Genomic DNA, 13,426 nt, shown 5'->3' with positions numbered 1-13,426 from the left:
AATGAAATAAAATGACAATGGAAAATAAGCACAATATGTAGGCTATAATTCAAATGCAAATTAATTTTTGTCTTCTATAAAAGTTGCCTGGCAGGGCATGATAGATAAAATCTCTGCAGGCCCTGTGAGGTTTTAGCTCACTCTTAGATGATAAGTAGTCTTCTCCCCTCAAGAAAAACAGATTTGGATGACTCTAGGGATGAAGGAGGTGAGGAGGAAGGAGACAGACAGAACCAGATAGGACAGGAAGGCCCTCACTTGGTGGCGCTGGCCCAGTCTTTGCTTTCAGGGCCCAGCAGATGTTTGCAGCTACCTCTTGTGGGAGCTTCTATGGGCTTTTGAGGCCCCTGTTGTGTCCCTCAGCTCCCAGGATGGGCGTGATGCCTCTCCCTCAGCTGGCCACATCTGCCCAGCTGCTGCTTCTTCTGGATCACCAACAAGGTCACTCCTTGTTCTCATTGTTGCTACCCTTTCCAGCACACCCTATCCCCAAGACAAGCACCTGGTCTGTAGAAAATTCTCACCTTTTCCTTGGCCTGCTACCAGCGACTGCTGGTGTTTCCAAAGGCAGGAATGCAGACCTTTCCTCCCTCCCTCTCTCCCTCTCACTCCACCCCCTGTCATAGACCATCCTTCAAGGGCATAAGTAAGGAACCCTTCCATGGGGGTACTCAACTGCAAAGAGCACATATCCACCTTTCCAAGGGCCCCCTCTGATGAGTTTCCCTCTAGACTTGCGAAGGTAGCACCCACCACTCTTCCCCATGAGGGAGGAGGAAAAGGGATACACAATTACCCCAAATAAGTCTTACAAATCCTTCTCTCCCTTTTCTACCCCTCAATCTTTTAAAAGTCCTGTCATGTCTTTCCTTCTGCTGGAATCTCCTCTCTAATCTGACTAATGAGCACTACTCGTCCTTTGAACTTTAGCTTTAGCCCCACCATGAACAAACTGAGGGTTCTAGAGGGGAGGGGGGTGGGAGGATGGGTTAGCCTGGTGATGGGTATTAAGGAGGGCACGTTCTGTGTGGAGCACTGGGTGTTATGCACAAACAATGAATCATGGAACACTACATCAAGAACTAATGATGTAATGTATGGTGATTAACATAACAATAAAAACAGACCCCCTGCTCTGTGTCCACAATGCCCCCATGCCAATTTCTACCATGGTTTGGCACTTGGTCTCCTGCACGTCTACTAGACTATAAGGACCTTGAAGACAAAGACCACATTTCATTCATCTGTGTCCCCAGAGCCTTACACCATACCTGGTATACAAGAGGGGTTCATTAAATGCTCAGAGGATGAAAGATTCAAATGCTGCTGTCAGTGGACCTGAGAAGCACATGGTGGGAGAGCTGTGTCAGCATAAGTTACACAATTCATTGCAACACCTATTATTCTCTACTCTTTGCATTGCAGGCACCTTTCTGGTCACTGTGACGGTGAGGAATGCCTTCTCAAACTTAAGTTTGGAAGTCGGAAGCATCACTGTCACAGGCAAGGAATTTATTTTTTTTTTAATTTTTTATTGTTATGTTAATCACCATACATTACATCATTAGTTCTTGATGTAGTGTTCCATGATTCATTGTTTGTGCATAACACCCAGTGCTCCACACAGAACGTGCCCTCCTTAATACCCATCACCAGGCTAACCCATCCTCCCACCCCCCTCCCCTCTAGAACCCTCAGTTTGTTTTTCAGAGTCCATCGTCTCTCATGGTTCGTCTCCCCCTCCGACTACTCCCCTTCATTCTTCCCCTCCTGCTATCTTCTTCTTTTTCTTTTTTCTTAACATGTGTTGCATTATTTGTTTCAGAGGTACAGATCTGTGATTCAACAGTCTTGCACAATTCACAGCGCTCACCATAGCACATACCCTACCCAATGTCTATCAACCAGCCACCCCATCCCTCCCACCCCCCACCACTCAGCAACACTCAGTTTGTTTCCTGAGATTAAGAATTCCTCATATCAGTGATGTCATATGATACATGTCTTTCTCTGATTGACTTATTTCACTCAGCATAACACCCTCCAGTTCCATCCACGTCATTGCAAATGGCAAGATCTCATTCCTTTTGATGGCTGCATAATATTCCATTGTGTATATATACCACATCTTCTTTATCCATCCATCTGTCGATGGACATCTTGGCTCTTTCCACAGTTTGGCTATTGTGGACATTGCTGCTATAAACATCGGGGTGCATGTAACCCTTCGGATCCCTACATTTGTATCTTTGGGGTAAATACCCAGTAGTGCAATTGCTGGATTGTACGGTAGCTCTATTTTCAACTGTTTGAGGAACCTCCATACTGTTTTCCAGAGTGGCTGCACCAGCTTGCATTCCCACCAACAGTGTAGGAGGGTTCCCCTTTCTCCACATCCCCGCCAACAGTCGTTTCCTGACTTGTTCATTTTAGCCATTCTGACGGGTGTGAGGTGGTATCTCATTGAGGTTTTGATGTGGATTTCCCTGATGCTGAGCGATGTTGAGCACTTTTTCATGTGTCTGTTGGCCATTTGGATGTCTTCTTTGGAAAAATGTCTGTTCATGTCTGCTGCCCATTTCTTGATTGGATTATTTGTTCTTTGGGTGTTGAGTTTGATAAGTTCTTTATAGATTTTGGATACTAGCCCTTTATCTGATATGTCATTTGCAAATATTTTCTCCCATTCTGTCGGTTGTCTTTTGGTTTTGTGGACTGTTTCTTTTGCTGTGCAAAAGCTTTTTATCTTGATGAAATCCCAATAGTTCATTTTTGCCCTTGCTTCCCTTGCTTTTGGAGATGTTTCTAGGAAGAAGTTGCTGTGGCTGAGGTCGAAGAGGTTCCTGCCTGTGTTCTCCTTTAGGATTTTAATGGACTCCTGTCTCACGTTTAGGTCTTTCAACCATTTGGAGTCTATTTTTGTGTGTGGTGTAAGGAAATGGTCCAGTTTCATTCTTCTGCATGTGGCTGTCCAATTTTCCCAACACCATTTGTGGAAGAGACTGTCTTTTTTCCATTGGACATTCTTTCCTGCTTTGTCAAAGATGAGTTGACCATAGAGTTGAGGGTCCATTTCTGGGCTCTCGATTCTGTTCCATTGATCTATGTGTCTGTTTTTGTGCCAGTCCCATACTGTCTTGATGATGACAGCTTTGTAATAGAGCTGGAAGTCCGGAATTGTGATGCCGCCAGCTTTGCTTTTCTTTTTCAACATTCCTCTGGCTATTCGGGGTCTCTTCTGGTTCCATACAAATTTTAGGATTATTTGTTCCATTTCTTTGAAAAAAGTGGATGGTATTTTGATGGGGATTGCATTGAATGTGTAGATTGCTCTAGGTAGCATTGACATCTTCACAATGTTTGTTCTTCCAATCCATGAGCATGGAACGTTTTTCCATTTCTTTGTGTCTTCTTCAATTTCTTTCATGAGTATTTTATAGTTTTCTGAGTACAGATCCTTTGCCTCTTTGGTTAAATTTATTCCTAGGTATCTAATGGTTTTGGATGCAATTGTAAATGGGATCGACTCCTTGATTTGTCTCTCTTCTGTCTTGTTGTTGGTGTATAGGAATGCCACTGATTTCTGTGCATTGATTTTATATCCTGCTACTTTACTGAATTCCTGTATGAGTTCTAGCAGTTTTGGGGTGGAGTCTTTTGGGTTTTCCACATACAGTATCGTATCATCTGCAAAGAGTGAGAGTTTGACTTCCTCTTTGCCGATTTGGATGCCTTTGATTTCTTTTTGTTGTCTGATTGCTGTGGCTAGGACTTCTAATACTATGTTGAATAGCAGTGGTGAGAGTGGACATCCCTGACAGGCAAGGAATTTCTGCAAGGGAGTATAGAACTCATGACCAGGAGTCTGGGGCATTGTATTTGCTTGGGATCCAGTGAGGAACTCTTCAAAACAAAGCTCTGAATATTTACCTTGCTCTACAGATGTTAAGGGGCAGTGACATATGCAGTAAAACATTCAACCATTGTTACAGAATTCTAAAACATCAGAGTTTGTATTCGTTATGTTGCTTTAAGCTCCAAGCAACACAAAGCCCAACCAAGGTGGCTTTAGGTTCAAGGCTTTATTATCCCACATACTAAGAAGTTAGGAGGTAAGTAGTTCCAGGGTTGGTTCAGTGGCTCAGTGTCACCAGCAAGGATCCAGGCTCACTCTGTTGTCCTGTTCTGCCATCCTCAGAGCTTCTGCTTTGTCCTTAGGCTTGCGTCTCATCAACACAGCTGCTGCAGTTCCAGACATCACATATCAGCCCAGCATTATCCAGCAGCTGCACAACCCCGCTTCCCTCTCTGTAGCTCTTGTTACTAGGGGGGACGTTTTTCCCCTCGTCCCCAGCAATCTTCCCCTCAGATACCATCAGCTGGGGTCATGTACCCCAGCTGTAAGGGATGCTAGGAAGCAGGTATCCAGCACCTCCAGCTTTGTGGGAGAAGGTGGATTCTAGCAACCAGGAAGAAGGGTGGAGTACTGGCTGCTGGGTAGGCAACCAACAGTAACAGTCACAGAGCTGAAAGTTCATCGCAAATGTCTTTGCCAGGACTCTTTGAGTAGCAAGGGACAGAAAAGCAGTTCAGACTGGCTCATGTCAAAGGGAAATTCTATCAACTCAGGAAAGGAAAAGTCCAGGGTTTAGGCACAGCTGGATCAATCACTCAATGTCATCAGAAGTCTATCTCTCCCCATCTCTTGGTTCTACTTAGGCTTCATTCTGATTCCCTCTTCCCAAGCAGTAGCAGGATGGCCCCAGGCCTCAATCTTTAACCCTAGAGAAGGAGCGCCTCTTTGTGGATATTTCCAGAAGTCTTGAGGTTGCCTCTACTGGTCCAAGCTTGGTTCATGTTCCCTCCAGGAGCCAGTGCCGAGGCCAGCGGAAAGTGGTATTCAGTTTGGGCAGACCAGAATCACATGTCCACCTGGAACATGATGCAGGCAGGGTCAACTTTCCCAAACCAAGGACTGAGAGTGGGGAAAGGATGGTTCCTCAGGGAAAATGTTACCTGTAAGTGCTCTTACCAAAAGAAGGGGGCCCGGATGCCAGGATGGGGGGAAAAAAAACCATAAGATGTCTTCGCTACTGTCCACAGCCCTCCTTTTCCACATATGGAATTTGAGGCCCAGAGAGCTTAAATGACTTTCTAAAAGTCTCTAGAAGTCTCTCTAGAAGTCACTCAGCTAATTCATGGCAGGATCAGAGGCAGCAACTATTTTTCTTGATTTCTTCATTCAGGGTTACTGGACCATCTTCCTTCTTAAGATTTAGAAGGGCCTCTATGTCTGGCATCTTAGCTTTGCTTTGTATAATTTTATAGCCCTTTAAAGTTAGAGTTCTCTGAATGAGAATTCACTGGGAGAGAATTTTTTAAAGATTGGTGGTAGATCTTTTTTTTTTTTTAAAGATTTTATTTATTTATTCATGAGAGACAGAGAGAGAGAAAGAGAGAAGCAGAGGGAGAAGCAGGCTCCCCGCTGAGCAGGGAGCCCGATGTGGGACTCGATCCCAGGACCCTGGGATCATGACCTGAGCCGAAGGCAGACGCTTAACCATCTGAGCCACCCAGGTGCCCGATTGGTGGTAGATCTTAAAATAACTAGGTCACTGGGGCCTAGAGACTCACATGGATCTACCAGTGCAGATAAAACACATTCCTATCTTAATCACTACACTTTAGTTAGACATTAACATATTCACAGTTCAGTATTTTCAGAGCATATCCACTGCATGTACACTTTCCATTTTTTTCACTTGATATACTAATACTCTTTACAGATATATATATAGATATAGATTACAAAGCAATGGTACAGAATCACAGCATTCAGCCCTCCTGGAGCCTTGAGAAATGGGGATTGCCTTTCTATAACAAACAGGTCAGGAACCTAAGACTCAGAAAGAATAACTAAACTTCAAAGGTTCACATAGCCAGTAAGAGACCAATAGAAGGACCCAGAAATGCACCATGGTGTGCTGAAGCTGGCTCCTAGCAGCTTGTCAGAGCTCGTTCTGTCCATCTCTTGCTCTACATTCACTGAGGTCAGCTTGGTAGCTTGAAATCTGCCTTAGTGGGAATAGTGACACCACAGAAAGTAGCAACACTACAAATCAGAGTTCCCCACTTCCTCCCTCAACTGGTAGTTAAACATTAACAGCATACAGCCACATGTCTGTCTCCAAATCTTGTGTGTTATCTGCATTGGCAAGTGCCTGCCTTTCTTAACAACAAAAGAGGTGTCTTTAGCCCAATGGTGGACATGATGGTTTGGGTTTTTACCCATTTCTATGGTCTGAGTGTTTGCTAAATTTCCCTAACCCATTTCCAAGACAGGTGGATCCCCTAGGGCATCTTGAGCATACCCTGAAGGACCACGGGTTTTATTCTCAGGCCATGGGAGACCACTAGGGGTTGAGTTCTGCCATGTAGCCTCCTGTTACACCAGGCTAAGCCCTCTAGGCCTAGCCATTTATTAGGTCCTACCAGAACTTACTCCAGGAGCACACCTTATACCTGTCGATCTCTCCTCCTAGAACCCACAGGCTCACTCCTTCATGGTATGCTCAAGGACCTTCAAAGGGCCCTTTGGCAACCTTATAAACACTATCAAAGTCTGATGCCTGTTCCCATTGTGTTTATAGCTCCTTCCAGTCTACAAGAACCATCTGGAACAAATGCCAAGGAAAAGAATGTGAGTGTTTTTTAAACACTTAACCTCACAAGAAAAAGATGTCTAAGCACTCTGCTTTAGTTTTGAATTTGGGTCTATTGGTGCTAATATCCAGAATACTAGGAAGCACAGAGGTTTGTTCCATTTGAAAAGAGATCCAGAAGGAATGAAATCAAACCAAGCATGTTCTCCAACCAGAACAGTGTTATATTACAAATCAGTAATAAGATATTTGGGATATGTATATACCTTTTAGACATCTTGGAAATTAAACAGCACACTTGAAAAAAAATCAACAGGTCAAAGAAAAAATTCACAAGGAAAATTTAAAAATATTTCTGAGTGATGATAGTACAACCTATCCAAATTTGTGGGATGCAGCTAAAGCAGTGTTCAGAGGGAAATTTATAGCTGTTAATGCTTAACTTAGAAAACAGGTCCAGGTTCCTTTGTTTTTACAGCATGACTGAGTCCTCAGCTCCTTGCTGTTGACATTGCCCATGCATGCACTTGTTCAGTAACAAAGACTGTGCATCTACAATGTCCAAGGCTTGGTGTTAGGGACTATGGATACAAAGGTGAATAAACAGCGCCTTCCTGGAGCCTAGTGGGTGAAACTACCGAACAAATTAGCGTCACGTTAGGAGTTGTGATAAATATCTAACTAGAAGCAACAGGGTACAATGACAGCAACCAAACAGGGTGGCCTAGCAAATGCGATCAGATGAGGCCTCTTGGAAGGTGATATTCAGGTGACATTCAAGTGTGAACCTGAAGCTAAGACAGTCAGTCATGCTGGAAAGCAGAATAAGAGCTTCAGAGATATGAAGGCCCTGGGGCTAAAAGTTAGCCTTAGGCCTATGGTGGGGGGACTATGTAGGAGATTACAGAGAGATGGACAGAGACCAGATCATATGAGGTCTTGGGTACCAAGACAGGGGTTTGGGTTTTATTCTCAGGCCATGGGAGACCACTAGGGGTTGAGTTCTGCCATGTAGCCTCCTGTTACACCAGGCTAAGCCCTCTAGGCCTAGCCGTTTATTAGGTCCTACCAGAACTTACTCCAGGAGCACACCTTATACCTGCAGATCTCTCCTCCTAGAACCCACAGGCTCACTCCTTCACAATAACTCTGTGGTCCTGTCCTCTGGGGAAGCTTGCCCTGACACCAGCTATCCACTTTGCAGAGGTCACAGCTCTGTGCCTTCCTCTGCACCAGACACAATAGAAAGCATGTCAGTAGCTTCTCTCATTTAATCTACAGCAACCCAGGAATCGAATGTTATCAAACCTTCATAGGAACAGATGTTCTCAATCTACTGCTTCCCTTTTACACATTCTCATAATCCTCTGGGCCCCTATCTCTATAGCAGTTAGCACTCTGTGTTTTAATGGCCTGTTTTCTTGTCTGTATTCCCTCCCAAACTTAAGGGCAAGGCCCAGGTCTCTATTCCCATATCTCTGGGCATCAAGCACGGGCCCTGTCCCAGAGCAGGCTCTGTTAACAGTTGGATGCACGGTGGACCCTTAGCACTGAGCCCACATTCAGACTAAAGTTACTTACCCTGTGATTCATCCCCAGAGGGCAGCCAGGTGGATCATACAGGGTCTGTTTCCATTCTACGTCCTATGCTGTGGCTCCCCTTGGCATAGATTGCTGTGGGTGGGAGGTGGGATACCAAGTGGAGGTGGAGGGGTTATCTCACCAACTAGTTGCTTTTTCTGCAGAGAGAGAAAGGGAATGTGCGGGTGTATGTGGAACCTGGTCAGTATGTGGATCCTTTCACGACTGTGACTCTGGGCTGGCCAGACAGTGACAAGGATTTACGCTTCCAGTGGTCATGTGGTAGGTGGCTGCAGAGCTCTGGAACTGTCCTAGCTCACCACACAGTAATGGATAGAGGTCAGGTTTGCTGTTTTTTAGCCTTCACACAGGCATTACTTATGCCTGCCATTTTGTGCACCTTGCATGTGCCAGAGATTGAGAATTCCATGGAAATGGGAGGCTGGGGGGAAGCAGTGGCAAACCAAGGCAGAGGTAGCCCTGAAGGCAGGCAACAAGGAGATGCATTATCTGTAAAGAATCTGAGAAAAGTAATTGATCCTAAAAGTCAATCTGCTTTATTTTCACCACAAACAACTTCAGTGATAAAATAAAAAAAACCTCCACCCGCTGAGTGGATCCCTCCTTTCACTTCCTCGTGCTTGATATGTCACTGGGAAGAGAGTCTGGAAGTGAGGAGGCATTTTCAGACAAACCAAGAGAGTAGCTAGCACCAGTACCCATTATTTAGAAACAGTTGTGCTCCTTTCTGTAGGGATATATCCTAGCTAGGCAGACATTCTTTTGGAAATGAATGCCATCTCTAATGTACAAATTATTTTTATTAGTGATTTTTTCTTTGAACAATATATCCTGCATATTTTAATGTCATGATATCTTCTCCATCTTGATTTCATAATAAGTACATAATAGCCTGTTTAGTTGATGTATGATCGTTTATTTACTGGTGCCCTATTTTTGGACATTTAGGTTGTTTTGAATTATTTGCCCTTATAAACAATGTTGTAACGAACATCCTTGTAGTTCTATCTTTATTTGCCTCTGTGGTAACTTTCATAAATAAGTTTTGAGAAAGTAAATAAATTTCAAGAAATGGAATAGCTGGGTCAAAAGTCATGGAAAATTTGAAGCCTTTCAATATCCCTTGGTAAGTGCTCAGGACATCCTTTTGAATGTTAATTCTCATTATCAGAATTCATAAAGGATGCACGTATAGAGTTTGGGTGGTTGAGTTAATGGCCCAACCCTAGATCATGTGTCCTGTGAGTGACTACTATACTGGGGGGCAGAGGAAGCAAGGTGACTGATGGGTAAACATCGATCAAGAGAGATGAAGGGCAAAGGATACAGGGACTTACCCAGCTGGTATCATAAAGCTGGAGATGACATGCAGCCTCTCAGATGGAGATACAGCCCCCCAGGTCCCCAGTGTACCCACAGGGACATACAGCTGAGGACAATCGTTTCCAAGTGGAGTGAGAGTTGCACCAGGGATAAGAAACTGCCCTGGATGCTCTCCCAGGCAGAGCGGTCTATCCTCCTGGCCTCTCTCCTGCTATATGCCTGCCCATTCATTCATCAGTGCCAAGTGCCTAGTACAAACAAAAGAAGCTGACATACCCTGCAGGTCTGCTTGGAGTCAGGGTGAAGCGCCGCTCGTTTCCCCAGAAGCATCCTTCCGCAGCACCATTCCTGCACCCTGCAAATGACAGTGTTTTTAAAAACCAAACTCTCTCTTTGGAGCTGCTTTTCCTATCTATATATGACTCTTTTCTTCTAAAAATCCCAAACCAGAAGGGTCCCTGGATGGATAACAGTGTTTGCCCCCCTCTCTCAGGACATTGCTGGGCCCAGCGGAGCTACTGTGTTGAGAGGCAGCTGCTCTGCACAGACCAAAGGGAGCTGGTGCTTCCTCCGTCCTGCCTGCCACCACCCAACTCCGCCATCACCCTGCGCCTGGCCACCTGGAGAGGCAGGGAGCTGGAGAACCGGGAGGAGCAGTGCCTCTATGTGTCCGCCCCCCTGGAACTCAGGCCTTGAGTCAGGTGGGGGCGAGAGAGCAAACTCCTGTGGTGTTGCCACCCCTTCAGCCACCGTTTACTGAAGAGCTAGCTCCAGCTGGCACTGACGTAGGGGCAGGTCTTACAGGGGTGGCCCAAAAGCCCCGGTCATAGTTCTAACAGGTAGTGCTCCCTGGTGGTCAGCAATGATTTGCCCCAACAAATGCAGGGAGATAGCGCACCCCAAAGACAACTTCCCAGACTCGGGACCAGGGAAGGCTTCCCTCAGGAGAGATGTGAAGAAGGAAGAGGAACCAGCTTGGCAGGAAAAGGGGGCTGGAGAGGAAATTGGATGGCAAAGGGAGAGAGCATAGAATAAGCTGGAAGTGAAGGAGACTGATGTGGCTCAAGTATGGAAGGAGAGAGAGGGGCAAGAAGAAACCGGGAGAAAAGGTAGGGCCTGGCTCTGGTGCAACCTTGTGGGTTATGTCACAGACATGATTTGAAGAGTTCTGGAAAGTCACCCAAGAGTTGCAAGCAGGCTGGGGACATGATTATGTCTTACTTCAAAATGCTGTGGTAGCAGGGTGGAGAGCAGGTTGCAGGAGGGCAAGAGAGGGCTCCAGGAGATTGCTTGAGTTCTTGCAGGAGTCAAGGTGAAAGTTCAAGGTAGCCTGGTCTATCAACTGAATCCCAGCAAGAAGTAGATGTCTCCCTCAAACTGGGAATTGATGAGAGTTGGACAAAGGGTCTATTTACAGATGTGGGCAAACAAAGGGATGACAGTGCAGGACTACAATAGGAAGAAGCCACTCTTCTTAGGACTGCAGAAAGAAGGAGTGGGGGATGGCGTTGCTGGAACCCCCCCGGGAGCTGTGGTCTTGGTTAGGGGAGGAACACAGCCACTGCCAACTGTTGCCCACCTGCTAAGGAGCAGGGACAGTGGTGAATAAATACCCACCTCCCTCCCTCACCCTCTGATTCCCAAGCCAATGCCTCCCATTGCCAACCAGAAGCCAAAGGGCATGGGAACTCAGGTGACCCAGTCTATGGAGATTAGTCTCCTAGTGCCCAGAGCCACAAAGAGTTTTTAGAGAATGTCTGGTACACCTGTGCTAGGAAAGACATGAAGACAGAAGTAGGAGATTGAGAGCTGCTAAGGAGTTAAAACTGAAAGGTCCTGCGGATGGGCTAGACACACGGCAGATGCCAGAGTGATTTCTCACTGGCTCTAGGGAGGGATTGGGACGCTAGAGAGAAGACCCAGGATCTGAATGTAGATGTGCTGGTGCGTGTTCCTTTCTCCCACTCAAGAGTCGTGTCACCTGGTACAAATCACATTGGCTCCCTGAGCCTGGTTTGCTTGTCTGTGATAGGGGATTCTAATATGTTGCTCCTAGGGTCGTGGTAAGCACTGGATAAGCAAATAATGATGCAAATTATTTATAACCTGTGGCATGCAGGCAATAAAACCATAGCATTCCTTTATTATTGTTAGAGCCAGAAGGACTCATGAAAATATTGTCTGCTTTTATCCCCCCCCCCCACTTTGCAGGAGAAAATGAGGCTCAGAGAGTTTAAGTGACTCATGCAAGGTGACCATTCTTACGAGGCAGGGACAGGATCCGAGGACCCTGGGCTTCATGCACTTTCCAAACCATTGTCTTTCGTCGGGAATGAGGTGGGAATTTGGTCAGGCACAAATCACTCCATCTCATGACCAACACTATGTGTGGTTTTGGTTGGGGCATGGGTTACTTTTATTCCATCTTTCACTTGAAAAAAGGCCCTCTGCCACCTTTGCAAACGACCTGAGAAGAACCAGACAAAAGACGAGGTCACGAGGCCTGAGCGAGCTTCCTCACTCCTTTCTGTCTCCCTCTCAGTTGTGAGAACTGCAGACCAGCGAATGCCAGTGAAGATGTCGTGCTCAGAGTCACCATGGGGGACAACTCCTCAGTGGCCATGTTCAACTGGTATTTAGAGGACACCTGTCTGGAGAAGGTGAGGACACTGGCAGACACTCCCACTTCGACTGACCAGAACCTGGGTCACATGCCCAGGACTGAGCTGGGGGCAGGCAAGAGCCCAAAAGGTGAGGGGGCGGGGTGGTGGTATTCCCAGCGAAAAACCAGGGCATTGGTCAGAAGGGAGAACAGATGCAAGGGAGCAGAAGCAATGGGGAAACATCACAGCAGATGCTGCAGGTGCCCCAGCCCAGTCCCTCTTCCCAGGCTGATGCACCCATCCCAGCCGCTGTGGAGTGACTGCCGGCCAGTAACTGATGGAGGTGGGGGTCTAATGGTTCAGCCTCCCTGCCTCTGAGTAAGAGAACTTCTGTGGTGCAGCTCACACTCCCTGTGGGATCAGGCTGAGGCTGACTGGACACCTCCTGAAACCACTTCTCTGCCCTACTCTGCTTCCCTCTCCACTCTGGTTTTCCCAAGAGCCCTCCCTCAGTAAATGACCTGCACACGAATCCTCGTCTCAGGCTCTTCTTCAAGGGAACCTGATCTCGGACAAACACCTACACCAGACTGGAAATTGGGTATGTGGGCTGACTTGGGGAAGCAGGTGGTGTCTTTGCAGCAGAGACAGATCTGGAAGGCTTCCTAGGGGTGAGAAGCCACTGTACTGCTGAGGTCCAGCAGCCTGGCTGAAGCTTCAAGGGCTCTGGTTGGTGCTCTTTCAGGCTGAGCCTCTCCCGGCTGCCTGCAGATTCCAGGAATTTTGGCTGAGTCCTTTAATCCTCCTTCAGAGCAACACCTCCATGCTGCGGTTGAACAGCTCCTTCCTGCAGACCTGGGGCCAGGCCATCCGGATCAGAGCCACAGGTGTGGAGGCCTCCCCTAAATCTCTTGTCACGGGTCCCGTCTGCTGCAGAAAGTGAACCAAGACAAACCCAGAAGCCCTGAAATGTGGGACTTCAGTGCAGGGTCAGGGGCCAGACGCAGGCTCTGGTGTTAATCCCATCACCAGCACTTAAACTGTGCCTCAGTTTCCTCAATTCCTCTGAATTGCATTATGCAGGGTGGATGAGACATATTATTCTGGGGTGGTGCAGCCTGCATGTCCTGCCAGGAAGATTCTCATTTTAAACAAGCCCAGTGCGGTGGGAAATGTAGACTCTCAAAAAGACAAACGATGGGTGATTATTCTTTTCTGGATGGACTCATTTGATTC

At 46.6% G+C, this 13,426-nt stretch overlaps 2 protein-coding genes across 2 annotated transcripts in view; one reads left to right on the top strand and one right to left on the bottom strand.

Moving 5' to 3' along the window:
* BCO1 (beta-carotene oxygenase 1) overlaps positions 1-13,426 on the bottom strand; it is a 131,500-nt gene that overhangs the window by 72,894 nt on the left and 45,180 nt on the right. The window contains 1 exon segment of the mRNA XM_025860387.2: positions 9,864-9,942. The gene's annotated coding sequence lies outside the window, so the exon portion shown is untranslated.
* Positions 1-13,426, top strand: part of LOC112814720 (polycystin-1-like protein 2) — a 58,642-nt gene that overhangs the window by 23,166 nt on the left and 22,050 nt on the right. The window contains 6 exon segments of the mRNA XM_073882297.1: positions 1,426-1,503; positions 6,651-6,700; positions 8,408-8,525; positions 10,081-10,288; positions 12,130-12,247; positions 12,936-13,077. Of these exon segments, the coding sequence (XP_073738398.1) occupies positions 1,426-1,503; positions 6,651-6,700; positions 8,408-8,525; positions 10,081-10,288; positions 12,130-12,247; positions 12,936-13,077 (714 nt within the window).

Source organism: Callorhinus ursinus, unplaced genomic scaffold (genome assembly GCF_003265705.2).
Source record: "Callorhinus ursinus isolate GAN/ISIS: 27379988/994484 unplaced genomic scaffold, GSC_fseal_2.0 scaffold46, whole genome shotgun sequence".
NCBI classification, from domain to species: Eukaryota; Metazoa; Chordata; class Mammalia; order Carnivora; family Otariidae; genus Callorhinus; species Callorhinus ursinus.
The sequence above is the reverse complement of the archived record's forward strand: the minus strand, read 5'-3'. Positions and strand labels throughout refer to the sequence as shown.